At 42.2% G+C, this 27,851-nt stretch overlaps 2 protein-coding genes across 5 annotated transcripts in view; both read left to right on the top strand.

Moving 5' to 3' along the window:
* The window catches only part of PLAG1 (PLAG1 zinc finger), a 52,077-nt gene extending 44,160 nt beyond the window's left edge, over positions 1 to 7,917 (top strand). For 3 of the 4 annotated variants that reach the window (XM_074577055.1, XM_074577057.1, XM_074577056.1), the window contains 2 exons: positions 743 to 1,101; positions 1,697 to 7,917. In XM_074577055.1, the coding sequence (XP_074433156.1) occupies positions 860 to 1,101; positions 1,697 to 2,960 (1,506 nt within the window). In that variant the 5' untranslated portion in view covers positions 743 to 859 and the 3' untranslated portion in view covers positions 2,961 to 7,917. The remainder of the gene's footprint in view (positions 1 to 742; positions 1,102 to 1,696) is intronic. The other variant, XM_074577058.1, reaches the window with a different exon arrangement.
* A 9,776-nt stretch (positions 7,918 to 17,693) lies between these two features.
* On the top strand, positions 17,694 to 20,574 carry MOS (MOS proto-oncogene, serine/threonine kinase). Its single transcript, XM_074573624.1, has one exon. It carries the CDS (start codon positions 17,755 to 17,757, stop codon positions 18,802 to 18,804), a length of 1,050 nt encoding a protein of 349 aa, XP_074429725.1. The 5' UTR covers positions 17,694 to 17,754; the 3' UTR covers positions 18,805 to 20,574.
* The last annotated feature ends 7,277 nt before the right edge of the window (positions 20,575 to 27,851 follow it).

Genomic DNA, 27,851 nt, shown 5'->3' with positions numbered 1-27,851 from the left:
ACGTCTTGGCAGGGTAGCATGAGGAGGGGTGGGGGTCTCCAGGGCCGGGCTGATAAAAACCCTGATCTACCCGATCTGTCCCTAATTCGTGGGATTTCTGTTGTTAACATGTCAAGTCTCGGTTAGCAGAGGGTAAGTTTACAGGAGAATTTCACCTGGTGTTAGCAATCATCGGCAGGGCGTACATTTTACTAGAGCAGAGGCAGTAATGACGGTGAGGAGGTACACCCCAGAACATGAGCTTTGTCCCCTCAGACTGTCACTGTGGGTACCGCTCCTTTTCGCGCAGGTTTTCAAACATTTCAAGGCTTACAGATTTTCGCTTTGATGCCCGTGTGCCTGCCTGCCTGCGTGCGTGCGTGCGTGCGTGCGTGCGGATGTCTGTGCGAACACCACAGGCGCAGCTGTAATTCCTTCGAAATCGGAAGCTGCCAAAAGCTGCCGGGGTAGGTAGGCTCTTTGCCTGATGCCTCCCGTAACCCGACAGAAACTTTGCTGTTCTCCATACGGTGCCTGAGGGGAAGGTTGCGAGGTGTGATTTCAGGGCATATGTGGATCTGTTCATCCTGAGCAATGCATTTTAAGAGTTGCAGCAAATAGTGTAAAGAAACCTGCAGGTATTACATTAGACCAGCTGAACCTAATTTTATTTTTAAGTTTTATTCAGAAGCATCACATAGCAAGTAAACTTCAAAATCTAAGTTTAGTTACAAACTAGTTGTTTCTTATTTTTTTTTTCCAGTCCCCTTTTGCTTTCTTTTACGACCACATGAAACTTGAGAAGCCATCTAAAGCTAAATCATTTAGTGGAGTTGGGCAATTCCCAAGTGTCCAACAAGAAGGCCTGGTTTAGGCTGCGATGGCCACTGTCATTCCTGGTGATTTGTCAGAAGTAAGAGATACCCAGAAAGTCCCTTCAGGGAAACGTAAGCGTGGTGAAACCAAACCAAGAAAAAACTTTCCTTGCCAACTGTGTGACAAGGCCTTTAACAGTGTTGAGAAATTAAAGGTTCACTCATACTCTCACACAGGAGAGAGGCCCTACAAGTGCACACAACAAGACTGCACCAAGGCCTTTGTTTCTAAGTACAAATTACTAAGGTATTAAACTCTATTTATCTTTCAGATTATATTATCTATTTTATGTTGGCCGTGTTAAGCCGTGTAAAAGTATATATTTGTGTACGCCTTCAGCTGATTGCAGAGAGGATGTGTTAATTAAAGTAGCCATTGGATTGTTTCTAGAATTCTAAATTACCTAAGTTTGCAAGCTAATGTCTTTGATTTTGTTTCTTAATTTGTTTTCTGCTTTTGTTTTCTGTTTGTTTGTTTGTTGTTTTGTTTTGTTTTTTTTAAATGAGCATAGAATTTTCATTTGTATAAGGAATTGTCACAAGAAAAAGAGTATGGACTGAAAATTTTTTGGCTATGGACTTTTACACAAGTACTTTCATACTTGCCCATATACCCCTGTTACAGTAGCTAAAACCCACCAAAACTAAAGTGTCGATTTAAGAGAAATGCCTCGCGTTTTGCTATATTTAAATTTGTCAAACTGTCTTTGTAGTGTCATGCTTTCAGTTAAAAGGTTCTGTTGCAAAGCAGCCCTTAGTGTAGTATTTAGCTGCCATTAAAAAATGAGCACATGTGTTTTTTGATCAAAATAATTACTTACAGAATATATCTGTGTTTAAAGGCATATGGCTACTCATTCTCCTGAGAAAACCCACAAGTGTAATTATTGTGAGAAAATGTTTCACCGAAAAGATCACCTAAAGAATCACCTACATACACACAATCCCAACAAAGAGGCCTTTAAGTGTGAAGAATGTGGAAAGAACTACAATACCAAGCTTGGGTTCAAACGTCACCTGGCTTTGCATGCTGCAACAAGCGGTGACCTCACCTGTAAGGTATGTTTGCAGACTTTTGAAAGCACAGGAGTGCTGCTGGAGCACCTAAAAACTCATGCAGGCAAGTCATCGGGTGGAGTGAAGGAGAAAAAACACCAGTGTGAACACTGTGATCGTCGGTTCTACACCCGAAAGGATGTCCGTAGACACATGGTAGTGCACACTGGAAGAAAGGACTTCCTCTGTCAGTACTGTGCACAGAGATTTGGGCGGAAGGATCACCTCACGCGCCACATGAAGAAAAGTCACAACCAAGAACTTTTGAAGGTCAAAACAGAGCCAATGGACCTTCTAGATCCCTTTACCTGCAATGTTTCTGTGCCTATTAAGGATGAGCTGCTTCCAGTGATGTCTTTACCTTCCAGTGAACTGACATCAAAGCCATTTACAAACACTTTGCAATTAAATCTCTACAACACTCAGATTCAGTCCATGCAGAGTTCTGCATCTGCACACCAAATGGTTGCCACATCGTTGCCATTGGGAATGCCTTGTCCAATAGATATGGAGTCTGTCCACCCTTCTCACCAGCTATCGTTGAAATATCCGCTCGGTACTACCTCATACGCAATTTCTATGCCTGAGAAAGAACAGCCATTGAAAGGGGAAATCGAAAGTTACTTAATGGAGTTGCAAAGTGGTATGCCTTCTTCATCCCAGGATTCTCAAGCATCTTCATCAAAACTAGGGCTGGATCCACAAGTAGGGACACTAGATGATGGGTCTGGGGAGGTTTCCCTTTCCAAGGGCTCCGTTCCTATTAGCGAACCTCTAAACACCCCGTCGTTGGACTTTTCTCAGCTGTTCAACTTCATACCTGTAAACGGCCCTCCTTACAATCCTTCTGTTTCAGTGGGAAACCTCGGAATGAGTTATACGCAAGAGGAGGCACATTCTTCTATGACTCAACTTCCACCGCACACCCAGGATCCACAAGATCCTAGCAATAGTATAGGTCTTGGGTCTCTGCACTCGTTGTCTGCAGCTTTCACAAGCAGTCTAAGCACAACCACCACCCTACCGCGATTTCATCAAGCTTTCCAATAGGATGTACAAAGCTGGCTTGTTACTGTCTATTTGTAGAAATGCCTTAGGTGACCATTTTTAACTTAGTGCCTACTATAAGACATTATAAATTCTCTGCTTTTGTACAGTACCAATCTCATGAAGCCAGTAAGAAATTTAAATTAACTTTTTAAAAATGTTTTGAAAGTGTTTATTCTCAGCTGTGTTTACTTCGTTGTTTTGTTGGTTTTTTTTTAAAAAAAACAGTCTCATTGTATTGTTTTCAGTTTCACTGCCAATTGACACATTTAAAATGTTCAGTAGAAAGTCATCCCAAGCAAACTCTCAACACTCATACCTTTTTAAAAACTTTTTCAGCCATACCAGCTATTCCGTTTTACTGATGTCAGTGGTAGAACTACCACTTTTACCTTTTAATATATTTTACTATTTGCAAAGAATCCAGTTTAAATATGTATCACAAAGATTTGGGAAAAAAATTATCCAGTCCATTTCCAAACAAAACCTCTTCCCAAATGGTGACACATCTGATCTGTTCTACAATGACAAATCTAAATTTTTTAAGTAAATATAGAATTCAGACTTTTCTGAAAACTCGTGTGTGTATATATAAAAGTCCATATATACACACGTACTTATATATAGCATTTTGACTTGTATTGAAGTCATTATAAAAGGTGTTAAGAATTTTGCCATTTTCTGGCTTAAAATTTTGTGGCCTGTTATGAATAATGGAAGAAAAATAATTTAGTTTAATTCTCTAAAATCATGGCTGAACAGAATTTCAACAGAGAATCTCTGCTTGCCTAAATGACAAATGTTTCAAGTTGAATTTGGAACTGTGTTGTTGTGCTTTCATGACTCTGGTAGAGGGGAAACAGGCGAATGGCTGATCTTGAAATATAAAAGTGTTGTAATGTAGTAATGCAGAATATTTTGTCGCAGTTTTTGTTTTAATTCTTAACTTGCTGTTTTTTCTCTTTAGTAGCATAGAAAGAGTACTGCATAGGAATCTTCCAATAGTGTATTCACATTTGTAGGCATCAGTCTTCTCCCAGCTGCCACCGCCAAAGGGTGGATCAAGTCCAGCCAGAAAGTGTGTATCTATTTTCAGTTCAAAACTAGTGTGCAGTCAGAGAGTGAATGTAAATTTGCAAATACCAGGTTTTTTTGGTTTTGTTTTTTTTTTTATTGGAATGATCTTTTCAGTTGTGTTACATGGTGTGTTATGTCCTCCTAAGCAACAAGTTAGATGTTAATCACACTTTCTACACCTGGGTACTTGGTTAGGGACTTTTTGCCCATTGCCAAGATTTAAAGACAGGACTCTTAGGAGTGAAGTAAAAGCATATTGCTTACACCACTTTTACCTAATGCAATATATTCTATTCCCCAATCCCTAATAACCAAAAGAGGAAAAAGAAAACAACAAAACTCAACCCTGCGATGCATGAAAGCAAACTAGATTTGTTGTATTTCAACAATAACATTCTTTTCCTTGTCATTTTTGTACAAGGAATTAAAAAATAGAAATCAAGTACAGTAGTATCTTTCAAACAATAATGAGGATTCATACAAGGTTTTAAGTGGTTAAACTAAATATACTTCACAGAAACAAAAGTTGCTCCCATTTAAGGAGCTCATGCTCCGGATGTTTTATCAGTAGCTCCTACGTTGTTTTTTTTTTAATTCTAGGAGCAATATGCAGGTGTAGTTTTACTATTTTATACATATGTGTATTTAAATTTTATTACTGAAAGATAACATTTTTATAAATGTGTTTGTGTTCCAAAGGCATTAAAATAAGGATGTATTAATAAGGAAAATACCTTTTGAAATTCTGCAAACTACTCCTACATTTTGGGTTTAGGAGCACGTTATCTCAAAGTGGGCTTTTAGCTCTGCTTCATGACTGCTTCCTCTGGTTTCTGTGAAACAGATTGCTCGCTTACTTACATCTTTAGTTGAATGATTTGTTCAATATTGCTTTTTTTCTCTTCACCTTTCTAAAGGAAAGAAAAACACAGATGAACAGAGCACAAGGTGAATGCAACCGAATGTAACTCTAGTTTAAATCAGCAACCGTAACGTATCTAGGAAGAACTCGGGTTTATTCTCAATCCTTTAACTCAATCTGAGATGAAGATAAATGGATTTAGTTCCTCCAGTGGGTTATGCCCTTCGTGGAGCCGAGCATCTGCAACTCCCCCTGCAGCAGAGGAAAATTGCGAGCGCTCGGCATCCCGCAGCGTGGCCAGGCAGCGCTGCCTGTCCTGGGCAGCCTCCGGCACATGAATTCCCAATCCATAGCGACTGTTTATCAGTCTCAGTTTCCAATTAGACTTCATTAAAAAAAAAAAAAAGGCAAAACAAAACCCAGCAGACGCTTTGCCAACACCCGTTTCTTAGTGCGTAGCCAGAATCCTTACTACTTTGTTCGTGCCTTAGCTTCCTGAAAAGGGATTGACATTTCACTTTGGAGTTAGATGTACATTTCACGTGAGAAATAGGGACCTCAGACAAGATATTGAACCTCATTCAAGTCAGGGTTTCGGCGGGTGGCTGCACCGAGCGTGTTTGCCACTGAACTAGGATGTGCGGTAAGGCGGAAGCAGCCCGACACTGTAAGCAATACTACCACCACCAGCGTGCTTTTGGATATCACTTAGGCAGAGTCGATATTGGCCACTACTAAACCGTCAGTTTTTAAACCCTGGTTTCTCGATTTCAGGCGGATTCTTGGCGGGAGGGGGGAGGGCTGGCTGATCGTGCACCACACTTTGTGCAACTTCTAAATTTCTAGTAAGGTTTGTTTTTTTAAAAATATATATATTTTTGTGTACTTGTTGCTTGTGCTTTATTTAGTAGTAAATTGTGGAATAGAGTGATTTATTGTTAATTTGGCAGTAGCGGTTTTTAAAAACCATATACTGACTGAAACATGAGCCAGAGCTGATTGCTTTATTAAGCTAATAATGAATGTTAAGAGTACATATTTTCAGGATCATTTGCCTAGTGAGCTAAACATGTATTATAGGCCAATATTTTTTAAAATAAAGCTTGGTCAACCTCTATGTTACACATATTACAAGATATAGCACTTTCAAAAAGAAAACCTAAACCTTTTAAGAAAATTTCTTACAGGTTATGCTTTTTATTATAAAACCTTTTATTATAATTTGTTTCAAGTGCCATTAGATTACATATATGTAGGCCTTTGGTATAATGCTTTGTGTACAAAATGGTAGACATTGTAATTTTAAACAGGTACATTTTTACAGTGTTTTCTTATCAATTTGCTATATTGCACAGAACCAGTGTGTCTTTCTTAAGGGTTTTACAATGGTTTTTACTAGGTTTACATGTTTCAAACTACACTGTCTTCTACTGCCATTTTGAATACCAGTCAAAAAAAAAAATTAGGAGTTTGTCCTCGCCAATTGCAAACTGTGTCCTCTGGAGTTCTGGATGGTAAACTATGGCAAAAATGTTTAACATGCAGTATTTGATACAGATTATTTTTTTTTTATCATATCCTATCATCGCTATGCTGCTGTCTTAGTTAACTTAGGGCCTGATCCTGCATCCGTAAAGGTCGAGGGGAGCAGGATTGCATCCTTCGTTATGTCTGTCTCATACACTGGTTTAGCAGCTCATCCTGTATTCTTCTCAGTCTATAGACAAGCCTCTGAAGTAAGTGTACTTATCTGGTATGTAGTGAAGCGTATAGGCTTAGCTGCCCGTCCTGCATCTTCCCAGTGTGCAATTAAAACCACAGCCTCCTTAGCATCACGCGCAACGTACAGAGAACGCCACAGTAGTTCAAAATGTGTTTGGATAGTCCCAAAGCTTTTATGCAATAAGGGTGTCTTACTTTTGTTGGAAGGCAGTGTCTTTTGATAACAGTTATCTAGCCCTGGAAGTGACACAGAACTATTGCTAATCATATGTAAACACTTTTCAGTATAAGCTTCAGTGGTACAGTTGAACCAGAGTGAATGTTTATCTCCTCAGAAACACTCCTGCAATATTGTTATATTGGATCATGCTGCTAATGTAACTTGGGATACAACTCCTCTCATGGTGCTACAAACCTCCCTGTCTCATTCAGATGTATTTTTACCCATAGAAAAAAGGACTATACTAGACCTATAGTTGTATGATATATTTTTATACTGTGACTTAATTTGTCATTAATGAACTTTGTGCAACACCACAATGTATTCATATGCACTTGCAAAAGTAAAATTGTGGACATGCAAATTTAAAACGCTGACAAGCCCAGCTCTTGTTCATAAAAATAGGTGACTGCTAGTTAAAATTAAATGTGGGCTTTTTATATGGTGTGGAGTGAAGAACATACTATATGTTACTAAAAGCCTTTGAATTTAGACAAAAACTGGGAAAAGTTTATTGGGGAATGATGACACACCCAAACCTGACTTGGATTGCTGAAATTATATTTTTAGCTAGTGGAAAAATTGTTTGGACTTGTATGCTAAAATGTTTTTATGATAAAAGTTTTGAGTCAAAAATAGAGGAAAAAAAAAAAAAAACCAGAACACAGAAAACCCTGCATTCCAGACTGAATTTGTATATGTTTCTTGCATTTAAAATTTGCTATCCTGTGATATGGGAAATTGAGTTGCTTATCATGTATATGTACTTTAAAATGTATTCACAAACTACTGTTGTATTTGTATAAAATATAGACAAAAAGATTGCATATATATTTTTGTGTATAAGCTCTGTAAAATAGCAATCACATTATGAAGCTGCAGCAGAACTTCATTTTAAACATTCACATCCAAAGAAACAGACTATTTATTGTCCACATACCCTGATTATAAAATATACCTTGCTGCTATTAAACAATAGTGCTGCAGCTTCTTGTGGCCTACAGTGTTATGTTTGCTGTACAAAAATATGTGAACTCCACAAAATATATCAATAAAATTACAGAATGGTTTTAGTTAATGAATAATTTATGCCTGGCATTTCAATAGATAATCTCGATCTGCATGTTTGGGATTACAATAAGTAATTACAGAATACATCCAGTTTTACTGGGTGTACCTGTTCCGAGTTTGCGAAGGTACAACTGTCTAATTTATGACTGGTAAAATGTCAGTTTTTCAGAAAATCTTAAAGCATAAGTGTCTGTGTTTCATGATTTCACCGAGGAACAAATTGGATGATGCTACTGCAACTGTGTCTGTGACGAGACAGATCTGAGTTGAAGAAGCAATTGAGTTTGCCATCAAATTGCACTTTGAAATGCTGTGAGACACTGGAAGGTGAGTTTGGGGTTTCCGTAGTGGCACCACTCGTTTGGGAGAAGTAGGTGAGTGAACCTCCATCATTTCAGATAAATGCAAGTAATTTACATCAATTGTTACGGTTTGCAAGGTAAACTGTAGGGATGCGGCGTGTGTTAGCCACAGGGTATGGGTTGTCTCTGGAATATTTCCAGGAGGAATTCTGTTGCTTTGATCCCATAGACCTGCCGTCTGCCCGTGACACTGCGGAGGAAGTCTGACTGTAATGCGGGGGGGGAAGGTGCAGCACAGCCAGACAAGCAGCCTCTCTGCTTCCACACCGTTGTTCCCTAGCGTAGGCTGTTTGCCAGCAAAGAAAAAGACTAGCATTTCACATTTTGTTGGTTTTTGGAGTATACTGTCTTAACATCCTCAGCATTGTCTGGGTTTTCCTCCTTTGGGGTTCCTCTCTTTTCCAAGTCTTGACTTTTTAGATTTCTTGCTGTAACCCAGCCTGAGATAAATGATTGTTACAGAGAGTTGTTGGCTTTCGCCTTCTCCGTACATGGACATTTTTCCTTTCTTGCAGTCCCTACCCCTTTCCCCTGCACTGACATCACTTCTGTGTCACAGGTTTCTGACTGGCTTCAGAGGGTTGGCCTTGTTATATTGACAGTCAGAAGCTCTACAGATGCTCTACAATAAGAAATACTCTGCAAAACCATTTATTCCCTGCCCCAGGAGAAAACCACCCCATTGTGTCTCTATTACAGCTGATCTCACTGTTACTGAATTAACATGTCCTCCTTCCAAACGGACACTTTCTAGAAACTCTGTCAGCCTCTGGAATAAGTGGAATGTGATTGCATGGATGATGTCTGTGTTATATCCAGAGATCTCTTGAGAGGTGCAGTCCCTCCAGTGCTTTCCTTGTTAAATTCAGAGCCACAGGCATCGTCCCTTCTCTCTCTCCTGTAACCACCTCTTTCCAAAACTTGCATAAGAAAGTACAGAAACATGATCCTTCAGTACCCTCTATACCTGATCTCGCTGTCCTCCAGGAGTGCAAGAGGAAGACTATTCCATTTTTTCCCCTTTCACTCTCCTTTTCCTTCCCACGTATAAGCATGCCCTAGGATAAAGGATGGTTTTTTGACAGGGAAGTCCAGAACTGATCCAGAGCTGCTGCTGGACTAGCAAGAACTGAGCAGCTATGTGCTCTTGGCTTCCCCACTTTGCAAATCAAAACATTGTATTAAATCAGATAGAAATTAAGTTTCCCAGAGGAGCAGTTGCCGTAGTTGGCACAGCAAGGGTTTGCCATCACAAGCAGGCAGCAAGTAGGACAGCAAGATAAGCTGTATTACAAAATTTTGTCTGTGCTTAAAAGTTTGAGAAGTGTATTGGAGGATTAACTGCTGCTTATCATCATGAGCCGGGGCCTTTCGCAAATAAACAGCAACGCTGTATTGCTCTGTTTTGAACAACAATGGAGATAGTGGTGATGGAAATGACAGACCCCAGCAGTAGCGTGGAGTTTCAAGTTCCTGCTCATGTGCTGTATCCCAGGTAATTCAGTATAAACTTCCTCTACTCCTAATAAAGGTGTAACGTCTTGCCCAGTGTTTTTATTTTTATATAATTGTATTTATTTGTTTTAATGGTCTGTGTGTCCTCAAGAAATGAACACTTTCAGAGAAATAAGTATTTAATTATATTTTTTTTAACAGTTGTGTTCTTCATTGTCGTCATCATCCCACAACCTTGTCTCCTTCAGGGATATTTGTGTCATAAAATCACCAGCTACAAAGCTAGTTTGCCTCAGAGGGGCCTGAAGAGACATCAGGTATCAGCTGAGCACTCTGAAAACAGGACTGTAGTAAAATGTGGCTGGGCTGGAAATCATTGGAACTTATCCTTGATAGTTTGCCCGTGGCGCTGATTTTCACTGTTGCGCTGAACTGCAACGTGCAAAGAAGAAGAATGGTTTAGTCATTTCATATAAATCGGTCAGATCTCTGCGTGATGCGTGTAAAATAATGCAGAGACCTGCAATAGTCACAGTTTCTGAAAATCAGCACATTGCTTAAACCTTTGTGTATGCATGTGTGTGTGTGTATAGATGTATGTGTCTGCCTATGTGTACGTGTATGTATGCCGTGGGAGGGCAGCAGTCAAACCTGGGAAAGCTGAGAACTTAGTTTTATTTGGTTTTGGTTTACTTCAGCAAGTTTTAAGTCTAAAGTGTTTATGTTTTACAAGTCCAAAATGAATCATGCAATTTGTAAAGGTTACCTCCTAGTTAACACAGTGTGTGGTTTACCAGGCAAGTGGGATGTTTCTTCCAAATACTTGATTAATCTATGAGAGACAGCAATTTATCTATGGGGTGCACAGACTGCTGCGAGGAAGGTGTTTGTCAGCTCTCCTTGTGTAGAATTAGATACAATTTCAGCAGAAGAGTTGATGTAGGCTGTGTCTCGTTAAGCTCAATTCTGGCTTACTGCCTTTGTGTTAAATTATTTCACGCATGGTCATGGATAAATCCTTAAATTTGCTCACAAGTACTTAACATTGACGATGAAAATAAAATACAGACTCTGTATGGCTAAGGGGGCATGCTGTAAATGAGCAACATCAGAGCTCTGACATAGAAATATCAACTATCAAACATTAACGACAAATAAACACAGACTAACCCCCCAAACTCACTGAAGTGTGTCCTCACCTAAAAATTGTCCCCTCTTAATTTGTCAGTGTCTGACTCCTTAACCAATAAAGCACAGAATTGCCCAATAGTTTACGCGCGCTCTTCAGCTTAGGCGTATTTTTCTTCAGCAGTATTTTTACAAGAATCTTCTTCTTACTCACTAATGCAATCCATGTAACAATGTACTTACACTGTATGACCCATTTTAATCAGGCGGGTTTCATACGCTATAACTTAGGGCAACTTCTGATAATTTGCAGTGGCCCACCAGAATCATAGAATCACAGAACGGTTCAAGTTGGAAGGGACCTTAAAGATCATCTAGTTCCAACCCCCGGCCATGGGCAGGGACACCTCCCACTAGACCAGGCTGCTCAAAGCCCCATCCAGCCTGGCCTTGAACACTTCCAGGGATGGGGCATCCACAACTTCTCTGGGCAACCGGTTCCAGCATCTCAACACCCTCTGAGTGAAGAATTTCTTCCTGATGTCTAATCTAAATCTACCCTCTTCTAGTTTGAAGCCATTACCCCTTGTCCTATCACTACATGCCCTTATAAAAAGTCTCTCTCCAGCTTTCCTGTAGGCCCCCTGCAGATACTGGAAAACCACTTCTAAGGCCTCCTCAGAGCCTTCTTTTCTCCAGGCTGAACAACCCCAGCTCTCTCAGTCTGTCCTCATAGGAGAGGTGCTCCAGCCCTCTGATCATCTTTGTGGCCCTCCTCCATGGCCCTCCTCCACCGCTCCAACAGGTCCATGTCTTTCTTATTTTGGGGGCCCCAGAGCTGGACACAGTTTTATGTCTAGAAAGTATTGCTACGGGCATCTCACAATGTATTATCTTTATCCCTAAGTTTAGGGATGTTATTCTATAGCAGCAGGTCACAGATTGTTATCCCTGGTCCATTTGTGGTCACTGAGGCCCCAGTAAATTAGCTGTGAAACCTCTCCTGCCTTGCCAGTGCCTCCAGTTAGAGCCTCAGTGCTTTCAGTTAAGGAGAGCCCTTGCTTCGTTCTCTTGAACACACGGAGTAACCTTACTGGGAAGGAAAAAATCATCAAGCAGCTGTTTGGCAAAGTGTGTTTGAAATTTGATCTTATTATTTATAAACTAACGTTTAACCTTTTTAAATGTTTACTGTTATTATGTCTTAGTTCCAAAGATCAGCAGTAAAATGGCATCACAATTCTTGCAACGCAATTTATTCTTCGCATTTGGGTTTACCTCTGACTGCTTGAATGAAAAGCTGCTTGCATTTACTATTCCAAGGTGTCATTTGTCTCACCAAAACAACCAAACTCTGAAACATGAACTTGATTCTTTTCTGGCTTGTGCTTGTTGTTAAAAAAAATAAAATGGTTAATCAGTGCCTTGTCTTCAGAGCAAGCCTGTGTATGGACTGGCTTCAAATAATGGTATCACTTACACCTGTGCGATTGATCATCTCAGAACTGCTTTCAGGCACCTCTGAATATCATTTGAGGTCTATGAGGTGTGACTGGAGGCAGCATTTGGACCATGAAACACTATATGCGTAAGGAAGAATGTACGTTCATCATCAAATCCTAACCTGAGATCACAGGGACTGACAGTAAATGGAGAAAAGAGAAAATTTTGATTTGAAACTGGGAAGAAAACCTCTCAGAAGTCACTAAGGCACAGGCTAAGGAACTGTGTTGTTTTGAGAGTAGGACTGTAATTTAAGTACTTAAGAGAGAAATTTGTGAAGAGATAAATCTTTAGCAAGATTATAAAATAATTTAGTAGAAATAAAATGCTACCTCCATATTGCAAAGCAGTTCTCAGAAGCCACTGGACAGCCAGGCCTTCAAGGGTTTGTTACATGGTGCACCAGCCAAATGTACAAAGAAATAAAGTAATGATTGTGAAGAGGAATATAACTACACTCTTCAGCTCTCTGAAATCAGTTCCAGTCCCCAGTTCTGTCCTTCTCCTGTTCTAGACAAAGCTTTGGCTGTTGAGAACCACAGTCAATGATGCATCTTGATCAAAATGAAACTCTGATGTTTGGTTTGTGTCCTCTGTTGTGGTGGGTTACATCCATATCAGTCCTCTAAGGCCCTCGATATCAGGGCTGACTTCTTCTGACCAGCAACTCAAAGACCAGCAGTAGTAACTAACAGTAACAGCAAACAACGAGTTTCTATATTCCTGATATGTAAGTGAAATATAAACGGGTGAACTGAGCGAGACTGGTTCTGTGTTCCTGCTCAGCTGGAAGCACAGATTAGGCTGGGCAGCTGTTGCAGCATCAGACGCGTGGGCATGTTTCGTTTGTGGAAATACGACACACAAGCTTGGAATAAAACCATCGCTGCCGCAGGTTACGGTAGCTGTGACGTATTGCATAGCTGTGACATATTGCAGCCCTGGGGACGCAGGCTCTGTGTTTCCCTCTTGTCACTTGTAGAAGTTCCTGTTGCATTCTCTGCTGATGACTTCTGGTTCATGCAGCTTCCATTTCGCTTGAGGAAATAGCAGGGAAATGGCAACAGTGTGGTTGGAGGCTGCCGTGGGTGCTGGTGCGATGCTGTGGGTTCCCCTGGGGAAGGGGCAGCTTGTCCCCAGCAGACCTGTTCCCCTCTGAAATGGGGGACACCCCGTGGCTTCCTCCTCCAGCACTGCTGGAGCTAAGCGGGGCTGTGAAGTGTCGCAAGGACATCCCAGAGCAGTTGTGTCTCTCGGCCGAGTCATCAATGGATTACAGGAAAATAACATTTATTAAGATCAAACGACTGCTTGCTTTTACATCTGCTTTAGTTACATTCACATTGCAAGACACTGGATATCCCCCTGCTCTGGTCCTCAGCACTCAGCTTGAGACAGGACAGTAAGTTACATTAAGTCTGTTTAGATCCCAAAATACGCCCATCTTCCTGTTCAAAAACTCAGTGTATTCCCCAAGAACAATACAACATCCCTGCCATGACAGGGGCAAAATAGGAAGTTTTTTAGCAGAAAAGGGTAACAGGAAAATTACTAAAACGGGGACAACTGGAATGGGACAGGAGGGGGGAGGCGGAGCAAGGAGTTTCAAAAAATTAGTATGGGAGGTCTGGTATATCCTTCGGGATGAGATTTCAACCAAATACATTTGGGAACAGTCCTAACTCTCTGTTTTACAAACATAGATCTCTGATTTACAAACAGAGATACAAACTATCTCCATAGAATCATAGAATAGTTTGGGTTGGAAGGGACCTTTAAATGTCATCTAGTCCAGCCCCCCCTGCAATAAGCAGGGACATCTTCAACTAGATCAGGTTGCTCAGAGCCGCCTCCAACCTGACCTTGAGTGTTTCCAGGGATGAGGCATCTACCACCTCTCTGGGCAACTTGTTCCAGTGTTTCACCACCCTTATTGTGAAATATTTCTTCTTTATATCTAGTCTAAATCTACCCTCTTTTAGCTTAAATCCATTACACACAGGCCCTGTCCTATCACAACAGGCCCTGCTAAAAACTTTATCCCCATCTTTCCTGTAGGCAGCCTTTACTACTGAAAGGCCGCAGTGTCTGCCCAGAGCCTTCTCTTCTCCAGGCTGACCAACCCCAGCTCTCTCAGCCTGTCCTCATAGGAGAGGTGCCCCAGCCCTCTGGTCATCTTCACGGCCCTCCTCTGGACCTGCTCCAAAAGGTCCATGTCGTTCTTATGTTGGGGGGCCCCAGAGCTGGACACAGTACTCCAGGTGGGGTCTCACCAGAGCGGAGTAGAGGGGCAGAATCCCCTCCATCGCCCTGCTGGCCATGCTTCTTTTGATGCAGCCGAGGATAAGGTTAGCTCTCTGGGCTGAGTACACATTGCCAGCTTGTGTTGAGCTTCTCACCCACCAGTACCCCCAACTCCTTCTGGGCAGGGCTGCTCTCAATCCCTTCAGCCCCCAGCCTGTATTGATATTGGGAGTTGCCCCAATCCACATGCAGGACCTTGCACTTGGCCTTGTTGAACCTCATGAGGTTCACACGGGCCCACTTTTTGAGACTGTCCAGGTCCCTCTGGATGTCCCATCCCTCAGGAATGTCAACCACACCACTCAGCTTGGGGTCATCTGCAATCTTGCTGAGGCACTTGATCCTGCTGTCTACATCATTGATGAAGACATTAAGCAGTACTGGTACCAATACAGACCACTGAGGGAGACCACTTGTCACCAGTCTCCATCTGGACATTGAGCTGTTGACCATTACCCTCTGGATGCAAACCTCCAACCAATTCCTCATCCACCAAACAGTCCACCCACCAAATCTGTATCTCCCCAATTTAGAGAGAAGGATGTTGTGGGAGATCATGTCAAAGGCCTTACAGAAGTCCAGATAGACAATGTCCGTAGCTTTTCCCTTATCTACTGATGTAGTCACTCCATCATAGAAGGCCACTAGGTTGGTCAGGCAGGACTTCACCATATCCAGACTTGTCCAGATATGTTCCTATAATTGTCAGCTTAACAGGTCCATTCTCAGGCCCTTCACCCACACATCCTTCTACCTACTCCCTCAACCAGCTTTCCCTTTGAACCTTCTCTGCCACCTTCACCCGGTGAGAACAGGTTGTAACAAGTGCACTTCTCCCATGAGAAGGCTGAAGTTCTCAGAGAATTCATAGCAGACATTGCTTCCCTGCTTTTGTATACTATATGGCACAGAAGTCCATGCAAGAACTGGAGCCCTAATAGTCCTCAGAAAATAGGCATAAAAAAATCCTTTCTCTCTCCAGTATAGCTTCATCTGCTTACTGCAGCTTTTCATTTCCATCACAACTCACCTGCCCAGGAAAAATTCTCTGCAATGATCAGAGAAGTGAAGACTTTTGCACACAAGCATATTACAGTGCTGCTCAAAAAAAGGAGTGTAAAATACCTGTTGCCTCCATGGCTTACTTTACTGCATATTTAAAACTACACTAAAACTCTTTTTGTCTCCCCCCCCAGCCCCAAAGCATCCCTGCATAACTGATGTTGAATCAGTGCCTCGGGCCAGAGAGCTGCCCCTAGGAGAGGACAGCAGCAGGGTATTACCTGTCTGGCTTGTGCTTTACAACAGAAAGCTTGTAGGGTGTGATAGCACCAGAGGAGTCCAGGCGTCTCTTGTACCATTAAGAGTCCCCCCTGGGAGGGCAAGGAAAGAGGAACCTTGTGTTGTAAGGCAGTCCCATCTGCAGGGACCCTCCCACACAGGGCCACTGAGTGTCTAACTCCTGGCACTCTCACTTGTTAACAACTCCTGTAATGTGTATTAATGCCTATTTATCTAGTTCTTCCCCAGACTATCTGTTTCACACTGGCAGGTGATAACCCAAATTCCCCATTCTCATTCATCTCTGGTCTAGGTTTACTTCCCTGTGAATTGCAATGACAAATTTCTCCTGATAGTCCTAAGTCTCAGTACCGGGGAAGATCTCCATCGCTTATTTGCTACACTGATGCCTTTGAAACCCTCTGACTGAGCTGATACAGAGTTCCAGTAGGGTCAAAAGATGTCTTTGGGACATTAGGTTTGGCTGTTGAGGTGAACAACCGAACCCATCTCAAGGTGGAGAACACTCCAGTTCTGCTTGCACATGTTCTGAGCACCCTTGAAACCTCCCTCAGCATGTCTGTGCGGCACCTTCCTCATCCAGAGAAACAAAAAGTGAACAGAAAACACCAGGAAAACTGCAGGAACTGCCTGCGGAGCCAGTGCTGCCCAGAGGTAAACTCTGGAGAAACAGGCACCGCCAATCTTTGAAGTCCCTTGGCAGCATCTGTATTGGCAAAGCCAACATCCAGAGGGAAGTTCTGCAGGGCAAGGAGATGGGAAATGGCAAGCAAGCTTTCTAAGATATTTGTCAGCGCGTACATAAACATACTTACTGGAATATTCAAAAGCACTTAGCTGTATAGTTCTCGTGAGTGTGCTCTGATGCACGGGCAGTACAGCAGGTACCAAACACTGAGGCAGTTAGCATGAGCACTGTGAATATGTGAAAGCAGGGTCAAAAGAGCAAAAGCCCCTCTGAAAAGACACTGGGACCAGCAAGGCAAAATTGTGCTGGTTTGATTTCTGCCAGAACAGCTCTGTAAATTTAGCAACAAGTTTACTAAGGAAGATCCACATAAAATACACACCTGTAATAACTGTGGGGGTGTGTGTGATGGGATGATGACCAAATATTTATGTATAATTCTAGTTACTGTATCCAATGGGTGATACAGAGCAATCATTTGACTTCATGGTGCTATTGAGGCTGCTGTCCTGCATGGGCAGAGTTGAGCAGCCAAACCAGTCCCCTTGTCCCAGTCATGTTTAACCGGTAAGTTTCTACAAACACACTTTTGTATTTGGTTATGCCTGCCATAGGCATAGCCTCCTCAAATGCTAGCACTCGCCATTTCAGCTGCTTCCTCTGACAATGACTTTGAGCTGTTTAGTGCATCTGACGATGATCGCTCCTACCTGGAGCCATGGTGAAACGCATTCACCAATCACCGCTTCATTTACTCCCAGGGCATTTTGCTAGAGGTATTCAATGGTCAGAATGCCTGTCTTTTCTCTTGAGATTAGAAATCGTGTGAAATACATATGACTTAATATCTTTTTAGCTTTAAATCCATTTGCCTTGACTTTCTAGAGATTTACTTCAGGGTTGGAGAAGAATGTTTCCAGGTGAGCCTGATTGGGTTCAGCGAGTTGTGACAGATGCAGTTCATTTGGGGGTGGGAGGGAGAATGGCAAGAGAGGATAAAAGGCTTTGGAAGCTGCTGTAGAGCCCTTTCTGTCAGGGAAACTTTCCAGTCTTCTGTCTTAGTAACTGAGTAACTAACTGCCTGCTGTTTTCTCTATCTTATTATGCCATCACCTATTCCTCTTAACTGTTTTCTTCCTTTGGAGTTTTCCCCATCTGTGGATTTGCGACCCTGCAGCAGCCCCTTAGTTATCCCTGGCAAAGACAGCAAAAACTTCCTGGGGGGAATTCCTGCAGCCAGGACTCGCCGCTTGCCTCCCCGCCTGGCCTGGTGCTCCATCGACTGGGATCAGCTCTGCCTCCTGCAGCCCTTAGGCTCTGGAGGCTTCGGTTCTGTCTACAAAGCCACCTACCACGGTGCAACTGTGGCTGTGAAGCAGGTGAAGAAGAGCAGCAAAAACCGGCTGGCATCACGACAGAGCTTTTGGGCTGAGCTGAACGTAGCCCGGCTGCAGCACAATAATGTGGTACGTGTGGTGGCTGCCAGCACGTGTGCCCCGGCCAGCCAGAACAGCCTGGGCACCATCATTATGGAGTATGTGGGCAACATCACCCTGCACCATGTAATTTATGGCACCGGTGACGTGTGGAGACGGGGTGAGGACGACGAAGGAGGATGTGGAAGGAAGGCCCTGAGCATGGAAGAGGCTGTGTGCTATGCTTGTGACATTATGACCGGCTTAGCCTTTCTTCACTCGCTGGGCATTGTGCACTTGGACCTGAAGCCTGCAAACATCTTCATCACTGAGCAGGGAGTGTGCAAGATTGGAGACTTCGGGTGCTCCCAGAAACTGGAGGAGGGCTTGTCCCAGAGCCCCCATGTTTGCCAGCAAGGGGGCACGTACACGCACCGTGCCCCCGAGCTCCTCAAGGGGGAGAGGGTCACTGCCAAAGCAGATATCTACTCATTTGCTATCACCCTCTGGCAAATTGTCATGCGAGAGCAGCCCTACCAGGGTGAGCGGCAGTACGTGCTCTATGCTGTGGTAGCCTATAACTTACGCCCTTCGCTGGCTGCTGCTGTTTTCCACGAGTCACCCGTGGGCCAGAGACTCCAGGGCATCATTAGCTGCTGCTGGAATGCTAAGGTCGAGGAGCGCCTGAGTGCAGCCCAGCTGCTCCCCAGCCTCAGGGCCCTCAAGGCCAGCCTCTAGGAAAACTCAGAACTCTTAACGTTTCTTTTATTGTCGACTTTTCTTTCCTTCCGCCTTTCCTCCAAGTGTTTAGCCCCTGCGTGATCTAAAGGCTTTATTGCTGGTTTTTATACTTAAAAAAAAAAAGAAACTGCTTTGTTCTAAGAAGATTATAAATAAAGAGATTTAACAAAACTGTGGGGTTTTTACCAGGGGGGGGGGTAAGGAGCAAGGATCAAGATGTTGGCAAATAGGACTTTTCCTGGTTGATCTGTTGTGTGCTGCCTTGCTCAGGGAGAAAGTGGGGAATGTGATGTGCAGAAAGTAAGTTGTTTTCAAATAAGTGAAGTACAAAAAAGGGCTGCTTTTAGAAGGTTCTTTGTACATAATACCTTTCGGTATTTCCAAAATGTCAGATAGGAGTAGTTCTTTACACTAGCTAGGTTTGTGCATTGGAGCTTTTCCTCTTCATTTACCAAGGAATGAGTACGCATCACAAATCAACGAATGCAGAAAAAATAAGTGGAGTGTCAGTGGCTTTCTTTTCTTGTTCTTAAATGTACTAAATTTCAATAACTATGCTGTTTTCTGAAACACGAAGTGTGAACTACCCAATCTCCCCATTGAAGTAAGGAACCTTTCTCACAGTCTAAGGCTGTTAAGAGTAAGAAGATACATTAACAATCTGTGCTTTTATAAGGCCTCCATGCTACCAGGTGTGTTAGATGCAAGTTGCTAGTTGGTGTATTGTATATTTTGGTATCTGAAGTACTGTAAGAGCATCTTGTGTGGAATAGAAACTTCCCAGGTTTTGGAGGTACAGAGGGAGTTTAAAAAAAAAAAAAAAAATTGGAAAAACATGAAGGGAGATGTATAGGTACAAAACCCTCATATATCAGGGGAAGGGGAGGATTACTTGCCCTTCATGATGCATGGGTCGGTATTAGACAAGATACTGGACGTACTGAAAAGGAAGATTGCTTAAAGCAGTAATAATGATACTCCACAGGTGCTCAAAGCATACACTATTGAACTATCCTCTGTGCTGCTTATGTCTGATCTACTATCTTTCCTAATCTGGTTGTAACATGTCTGGGAAAGGAAGTGCTGTAGGCAATGCTGAAGAAAAAGAGCTCTGATCCCTGATTTATCAGAACTGATAATTATCGATCCGAGATCTCAGCCCTTATCTGGAGCTACGAAGATCCAACTGCTGTAGCTAATACTGCCGTCCTGCTCAAAGACTTGCTTCTTTTTAAGACAGGACAAAGAGTGATGTTTCAGTCAAATTGTTTTTCTTCTTTCCCTTTCCTCCCCCTTGCTTCCATTCTGGAAAAAAATCCCAAAGGAATTGAGCCAGTTTCCTGATTTCTGACACACATCTGTTCTTAGCCCCGTGAAATCCTGGAAATGAGCAACTATGTGAATTTGAGAGGATTCTGTAGGTCTTTATGGTATTTGGGTTGGTCATTAAAATTAATGGTTTATAAAGCATATCTAAGCTTAACTATTTCCTGCTCTTCTGTCCCCCTTAAGTAGAACTGTAAAATGCCGGGTGGAATCAAAAACCCTAAGGTAAATTCTGGAATAAGTTTCCTGTGTTTTCTCTGTCAAAATAATTATGCTGTAGAGCCAGAACTTATGGGGTTTTTGTGTTATGTAACTTTTTTTAATAAACTATAAATAGCTTATAAAAGTTATCATAATAAGACACTTACCTCTTAAACTTATTAGCTGAGGGCATGTAAGATAAAATTTCGGATAAAGCCACTGGCATGCCTTACCTTAACATGTTTCCCCACTCTTCAAAAGAATATAATAAAAAATTGCAATTAAAGTTTTTTTTAGTAGTTCCTAGGTGCTTATGTGTTGCATTTATTTTGCCAACCTAGGTAGCTTGTTGCTTAAACTGTTAGAAACTTAATGGTACTTTGGAACCAGTAAGTGCTACTCGAGTCTCTGTGAAAAATCAAGCACCCTTCAAATTCTCTGTCATACTTCACAGAAGAATACTGAATGGCCAAGCCCTATTCTTGAAGCATAATCAGCTCTGCAGATGTCTCCGTCGATTTTACTGGATTCTCTCTTTTGAGAGCTAGTAAGAACTTTGCACAGCCCTCAAGATGTAGGCACATCATTATCTGCTGTCATCATGATGTGTTTTATTTTTTAGTAGCTTCTAAGATTTTATTTGCTTCTTTTTGATTGCTAATGAGCTTTGAGCTAATACTAATCAAGAAACATCTCAGGCCTGGTAGCTCAGAATCCATGGTTCTATGTGATGAGGATTATTTTGCCTGTGTGCCTCACTTTACATCAACCTACCTTGGATCTCCTTCTGCCTGTTTGTAGCTGGCCCTCGCACTCACTGCCCTAACTAACTCCAGCATCAGCAAATTTGTTTATCTTACGGGTCACTTTCTCGCACTTCATTTATGGGTGTGCTGAGCAGTACAGGACCCTGTGAAACACCCGTGGACGCTTTCTCTAGTTGAGAAAACTGACACTTTACCCTCTGCTCCTATCTTTTGACTTATCCAGTCCAGGATTTTCTCTCCTAAACATGTCTACTTAGTACCTTTAAAATGTTTGCGGTGAAGGGTTTTTCAAATACCTTTGGGAACCCAAAGGGAACGTATTAACCATCTCCTGCTCTGCACGCTGTTGGTGCTCCTCAAGAATTCTAATATAATTCAACACAGTTGTGAAGCACAACTCCTTCCAACCAAAGCAATATTGGTTCCTCCTAAACAAATAATATCTATGTGTCTGTTAATTCCTTTAATATAGTATCTGCTAATGTATCTTGTACAGATGTCAATCATGTAATTAGAAAAGTTATTTCTTAAAGACTTCCATGGGATATGGTCCTGGAGAGAAGAGAGGGCACCTAGTTGATTTTCAAGGATTGTCTTCTCCAAGCTCAAGACTGGTCCATCCCAATGAGCAGGAAATCAAGCAAAGGTGGCAGGATGCCTCTGGGGATAAACAAGGAGTTCCTGATTAAACTCAAACATAAAAAAAAACCCAAACATGCAAGAGCTGAGAGACCAATGGGAAATTGGGAGCAAAGAAGACTTACTGTTGGCAAAGAAGGATGCACTCACAAATGCTGATGGAACTCACTGATATCACTGTGAGGGCACTCATGATTATCTTTGGAAGGTCGTGGTGGTCAGGAGAGATTCCTGAGGACTGGAAGAAAGCAAATCTCACTCCTACCTGCAAGATGACCAAAACAGAGGATCTGGAAAACTACAAGCCAGTCAACCTCACCTAAATCCCTGGAGAAAGCGGTGGAACAAAAAATTCTGGAAACCATTGCCAAAAGTATGAAGGACAGCAAGTGATTGGGAGTAGTTGTCATGGATTTATGAAGACCAACCTGGTAGCCTTCTGCAATGAGATCACTGGCTGCTGGATGAGGGGAGAGCAGTGGCTGTTGCTTATCTTGACCTTAGTCTGGGTTTTGGCATTGTTTCCCATTTCATCCTTATAGAGAAACTGATGAAGTACAGGCTAGGTAGTGAAAACTGAAAACTATCTGAGCTGGTGGGCTCAAAGGGTTGTGATCAGTGGCATGAAGTCCAGCAGGAGACCAGTCACTAGCCACATATCCCAGAGATCGATACTGGGCCCAGTACAGGTTAATATCTCCATTCATGGCCTGGATGATGGGACAGAGTGCACCCTCAGCAAGTTTGCAAGATGATCATAACAACACGTGTATTGCTGAGACACCCTATGTAGGGGAAAACACTTGTGAAGTTTGCTTTCAGCCTCCCGAGAGGGAAACAAACAAGTTCGCTCACTGTTCTGTTTAGCTTTTCCAGCACACAAAGTTTCTATAGTCTTAAGACTGCACTGCTGTGCATCTCCTATGGTATATGTATGTCTGTTTTCTCTGGTACTGAATTCTGCCACCGGTCACAAGATTTGCTGAGGTTTCATCAGGGAAAGCTCGGAGAAAGGTTTCCCTGTACATGCGTTCAAAGCAAGGAGTAATAAAAGTGCACCTGACATGCAGAGGAACAGAGAGGCAGAATTGAACCCAGTGTTTCATGGCCAAAGAGATGTATTCAGGTGTCTCCAGAGCAGTGAGATGTTTTCAAGAACACAGACTTCCATCTTTCTCTCTCACATAGTGTTGGTAAGGCCTTTTATGAAGCTTTAATCTGAAAAGTAGAAGACTCAAGCTCACAGCCTTATTCTATCTGAAAAAGAAAAATCCATATTAATTAAAAATTATGCAGGTTCTCAGAAGACCAGCTGGATCAAGTCACATAAGTTCTAGGTGAGTCCAATGTGGAGATCTGGTCAGAAACAGAAGAATTAGTCCATGAGACATACTCTCCAGTAGCACATGGCTGATCCTACATTAAGATTTGAGATGCCCTGAACATATCAAATAAATTCACATCTATGCCTTTGTGTTCTCACTAGTGATGAATGAGAGCAAACAGAATATCTGTTACCCACACACTCAGCATCGCTCAGGGAGGCCTTATCGCTCTCTACAACTACCTGAAAGGAGGTTGTAGCGAGGTGGGGGTTGGTCTCTTCTCCCGAGTAACAGGCGATAGGACAAGAGCAAATGGCATCAAGTTGCACCAGGGGAGGTTTAAATTGGATATTAGGAAAAAATTCTATCTACACCGAAAGGATTATTAAGCATTGGAAGAGGCTGCCCAGGGAAGTGGTTGAGTCCCCATCCCTGGAGGTATTTAAAAGACGGGCAGACATAGTGCTTAGAGGTATGGTTTAGTGATAGTTTTTGTCAGAGTTAGGTTGATGATTGGACTCGATGATCTGAAAGGTCCCTTCCAACCTAGGCAATTCTATGATTCAATTCTATGATACAGAATTGGATGGAGTGGTCAACACCTCAGATGGTTGTGCTGGTATTCAGAGGGATTTTACCAAGCTGGATGGGAATAAACGCAGCAAATTGCAAAGTCGGGCACCTGGTGGAGGATAACCCCATGCAGGAGTACAGGCTGGGGGCTGACTGGCTGGCTGGAAAGCAGCTTTGCTGGAATGGACCTGCAGCTCCTGGAGAACCAAGCTGAACATGAGCCAGTGATGCACCCTTGTGGCAAAGGCGACCAACAACGTCTGGGGGTGCTCTACCAAGGGTGCTGCCAGCTCTCCCAGAGCATTGCCAGAAGAGATTATGCACCTCTGCTCACTCAGCCCTGGCAAGACACATCTGCGGCTCTGTGACCAACTCTGCCAGAAAAAGAAAGTCATGGATGTACTGGACCAGGAGTGCAGCAAAGGGCCATTAAGCCGATTAGGGGATTGGAATCTTTGCATGTGAGGAGAGGCTGAGGGATGGGACCATTCAGCGTGGGAAGAGAAGGCTCAGGGGAATCTTACCAATTTGTATAAATACTGATGGGAGGCAGCAAAGATGGAGCCAGTCTCAGTGGTATCCAGTGACGGGACAAGATGCAATGGACAGAAACTGAAGCACAGGAAACTCCATTTAAATGCAGGAGGAAAAATTTTTACTGTGGGGGTGGTCAAACACTGAAACAGGTTGCCCAGAGAGGCTGGGGAGTCTTCATCCTTGGAAATGTTCAGAACCCAACTGGACGCGGTACTGAGCAAGCTGTTCTAGTTGACCCTGCTCTGAACAGGGGGTTGGACTAGAAAATCTCCAGAGGTCCCTTCCAACCACAAAAGTTCTGCAATTATAATAACATTTATAGATGCTTGAATTTCAGACAGCTCCTGAGTTCTCCTACAAAAATGTTTCTACTATGAGCCTATTTTGTGTTTCCTCCAGGGACAACACACATGCAAGGAACACACCTTGATTCTTTGCAATAGCTTTGTTGTCTTGGTGGGGATCAGGTTTCAATGATGAGGGGTTTTTTGGTTTGGTTTGTTTTTTCTTTTAAAAACCTAACTTCAGTAGATCTATCAGAAAGGCTTGACAAATTTCTTGTTCTTGATATTCTGAAAATTAAAAATTATGGGGTTATGTTAGTTCCTTGAAGTTTTTTTTCCATCTATTTTTATATTTAGTTCACCACAGTTTCAGCCTTTCCATTTTCTTCATCTGGACGTGGCTTCAGGTTTTTAAAAGATGCCTTCTTGCTTCTAGAGCTGGCATAAAAGCTAATGAGTGTAACTGCAGATTGCTCTTTAACTTTGTCACACTTGCACGCCTCCATATAAAATTTTAGCAGAAGCCACATGATGCTAGCAGAGCAGTTGCAGACAATTGTGTTACAACTGTTATGGGCTTCTGTTCATCCGAATTTTCCCCCAAGTCTTTCTAGAAGCTGGTTTTTTTCTTTATCTCTCCTTCCCCATACACATGTATGCAGCCCAGTTCCAGATGGTTAGCAAGACATGGTTATAAGTCAAGATAAACCTTAAGGGCTATTCGTACCTACTTAATTTATTCTCCTCTTTCCTGAAACTGATCACCAGCAGCTTGATCAGCCTAAACAGAAGATTTATTGACGGCCTGGAGAAAGTGCTGCAACCAGGTAACTGCAGTTTATCAACATCTTGCTGTGCTTTCTGACCATGAAACACTTGTGAAGCCAGTGGTGAGGATCCTTTGTGTATACATATAGAGAGGTATGTACAAAAGTATAATGAGTTTGGAAGGCTGAACTAGCATTCATGTCCTGGTTGGCTCAGTAGGGTCTAGTAAATTCGGAAGTATGGGATGCAATATTGCACAGATTAAGATGATGCAGCATCAGTGTAAGTCTGGGCACAGTGGTATTGTCATGTGTCTTTTGGCTGTGCCCTCCGGCCCTCTACCAGCCAGGTATGCTTTCGTCAGGGCACGAGATATTTGATGCTAAGAACAGGCTGGACATCCTCAAATAAGAGTGACCATGCATCTTGGCAGTGCTTTTAGGAAGGAACAAATCCTCATTTGTCCTAACTGGCAGATGTCAGATCTCTCACGTCTTACCATCGACCAAGTTCCACAGCTTGATATAATTATTTTCCTTGGCAACTAAACTATTCTTATATTTAGGTTTGGGGTTTTTTTTATAGCAGCAACTTAAGTGCCATTTCTGGGACGCTGGGATGCCCTGACACAGTGGCCATTTTCCCAAGGTGAGCTGTTCTTTTGGTTTTGTTTTATGTTCTCTGTTCATAAGTAGCACACGCTGCCTTTCAGACTTCCAGCCCTGCAGCACTGAGAGCTAACTATTCGAAACCAGGTGCATTAGCTCCTGCCTCATAGCAGTCTGGGGTAACCACAGCCTGCACGGAAACTTCAGCTAGTTCTCATCAATCTCCCAGTACCGAACTACCAAATCTGGCTGCATTTACTAATTTCAGAAAGTACATATGAAGAAGATACTGTAGAGTGCTTCCACTCTCATGTCTAATCACCAACGGCAGTAGCTCTGGACATCTTAACCATATGAGAGTGTTACATTTTGTGCTTTCTTGGTTATACAGATATCACCATCTACTAAGGGAAAGCATGAACTAAAAATCCTAATTCTGTCCTTTTTTCTTTTTTTTTTATAACCCATGTCATCCACCACCCCCAACCTCCCCCGCGTGTCTCCTCTTTTCCCTCAAATCGGCACATGTGCAAAACTTGACAGGATGCAGTTAAGAAAGAGATTTTATGTCATTTTATCTAACTCAAACTGAATCCCCAGGTAAGAGTCAATACCAGTTAGTGCTGAAATGGTTTAGGTCAAAATTAAGCTTTTTCATGCTTTTCTTCACAATGAAAAGCAATTTCCACGTGCTCTCTTGAATTCTGTGAAATGCAACAATTACTTTAGCAGTCAAGTGATTATAAGACAAGAAAAGACAGCTAGAAGCATGGGAAGTATGCAATTGTAATAAACAGTTTCTAGGAAGAATGAGAAAGGAGGAAGAGGAAAAGCATGGAAGTGTAATTTCATCGTTCTGCATTACTCTTCACTTACTATAGCTATTACTGAAGGTTTAGGGTCTTTGGTTGCCAAATAGAAATGTCGACAGATATTTCATCAACAGTTTTTTTTAAAAAAAAGTAAGCGTAAGCTACAATTCTGGTGCTATTCTCTTTATTTGGGTGTGGGGTGGGTGGGAGTATTACAGTTAAGCATATTTGATAATTAACCGGGGAACAGTTATCTGTTTCTCTTTGATGTAGCCTCTGGCTTCCCATCAACGAGGAGCCTCTGTAACCCTGCTCCTGGCTTGTTCTGATGTTTGCTTCACTTTCCTTGGAGGCTTCCTCAGTGCTCACTTATTTCATATTCTTTTTTTTTTTTTCCTTTTTTTTTTTTTTTGGTGTCATGCTTTATCTCAACCCAGAAAGAAAGAGATAGCAACACTATCTTCAAATGATAAAAATACTGTATCACTTGGAGGTGGGCACATCCTTAATACAGCAGGTGGAATGGGAAGCATGAAGATGTAAGTGTGAAGATGTGTGAGTTGTGTCTGTATTCTGTGGTAAGATATGTCTGCAGCAAAGAAAACAAAACAAAACAAAACAAAACAATGTTTTATAGAATATACTACAAATATTTGTAAATTCAATGCGACTTAAGTGGATGCTTAGTATTTGACTTGTATATCAAATTTTGCAGCATTAGCATCTGTGTTTATAAATTCATCCACTAGAACAAAGATGAAAATAGGGGTAGAAAATGAACAGTTATTTTTAAAATTAACTGTACTTTGAACATGTTGCTTATACTTTATTTTACCCTTTTATCTGCTGCAAATACCTTAATGCAGTGCTCAAAGAGCCTCTTTCTATGCTTCAGTTAACCCAGCTGCCAAATATTTGTCTGCCTGTCAAACGAAAAGCCTTAAAAACCAGTTAAAGAAGGAAAATGGAACAACAAAAAAAGTCTACTGGCATCTATCCCAGTCTGCCATCAGCTAAGGATGCCATGGGACGATCTGATAGTAGAGGCACCATCTGCCCCTGGACTTCTCGGAGCACGAGGCTGAGTTTCTCTCTTTACCCAGCCTGAAGTTCAATAGCCTGAGTGTTCGGCAGAGCAGGGAGGTGATCGCATTTGCCTTTGCAGGGCACCTGGGATAATAGGGTAATTCATAACTTAATAAAT

This window comes from Larus michahellis, chromosome 2, assembly GCF_964199755.1.
Source record: "Larus michahellis chromosome 2, bLarMic1.1, whole genome shotgun sequence".
Classification (NCBI taxonomy): Eukaryota; Metazoa; Chordata; class Aves; order Charadriiformes; family Laridae; genus Larus; species Larus michahellis.
The sequence above is the reverse complement of the archived record's forward strand: the minus strand, read 5'-3'. Positions and strand labels throughout refer to the sequence as shown.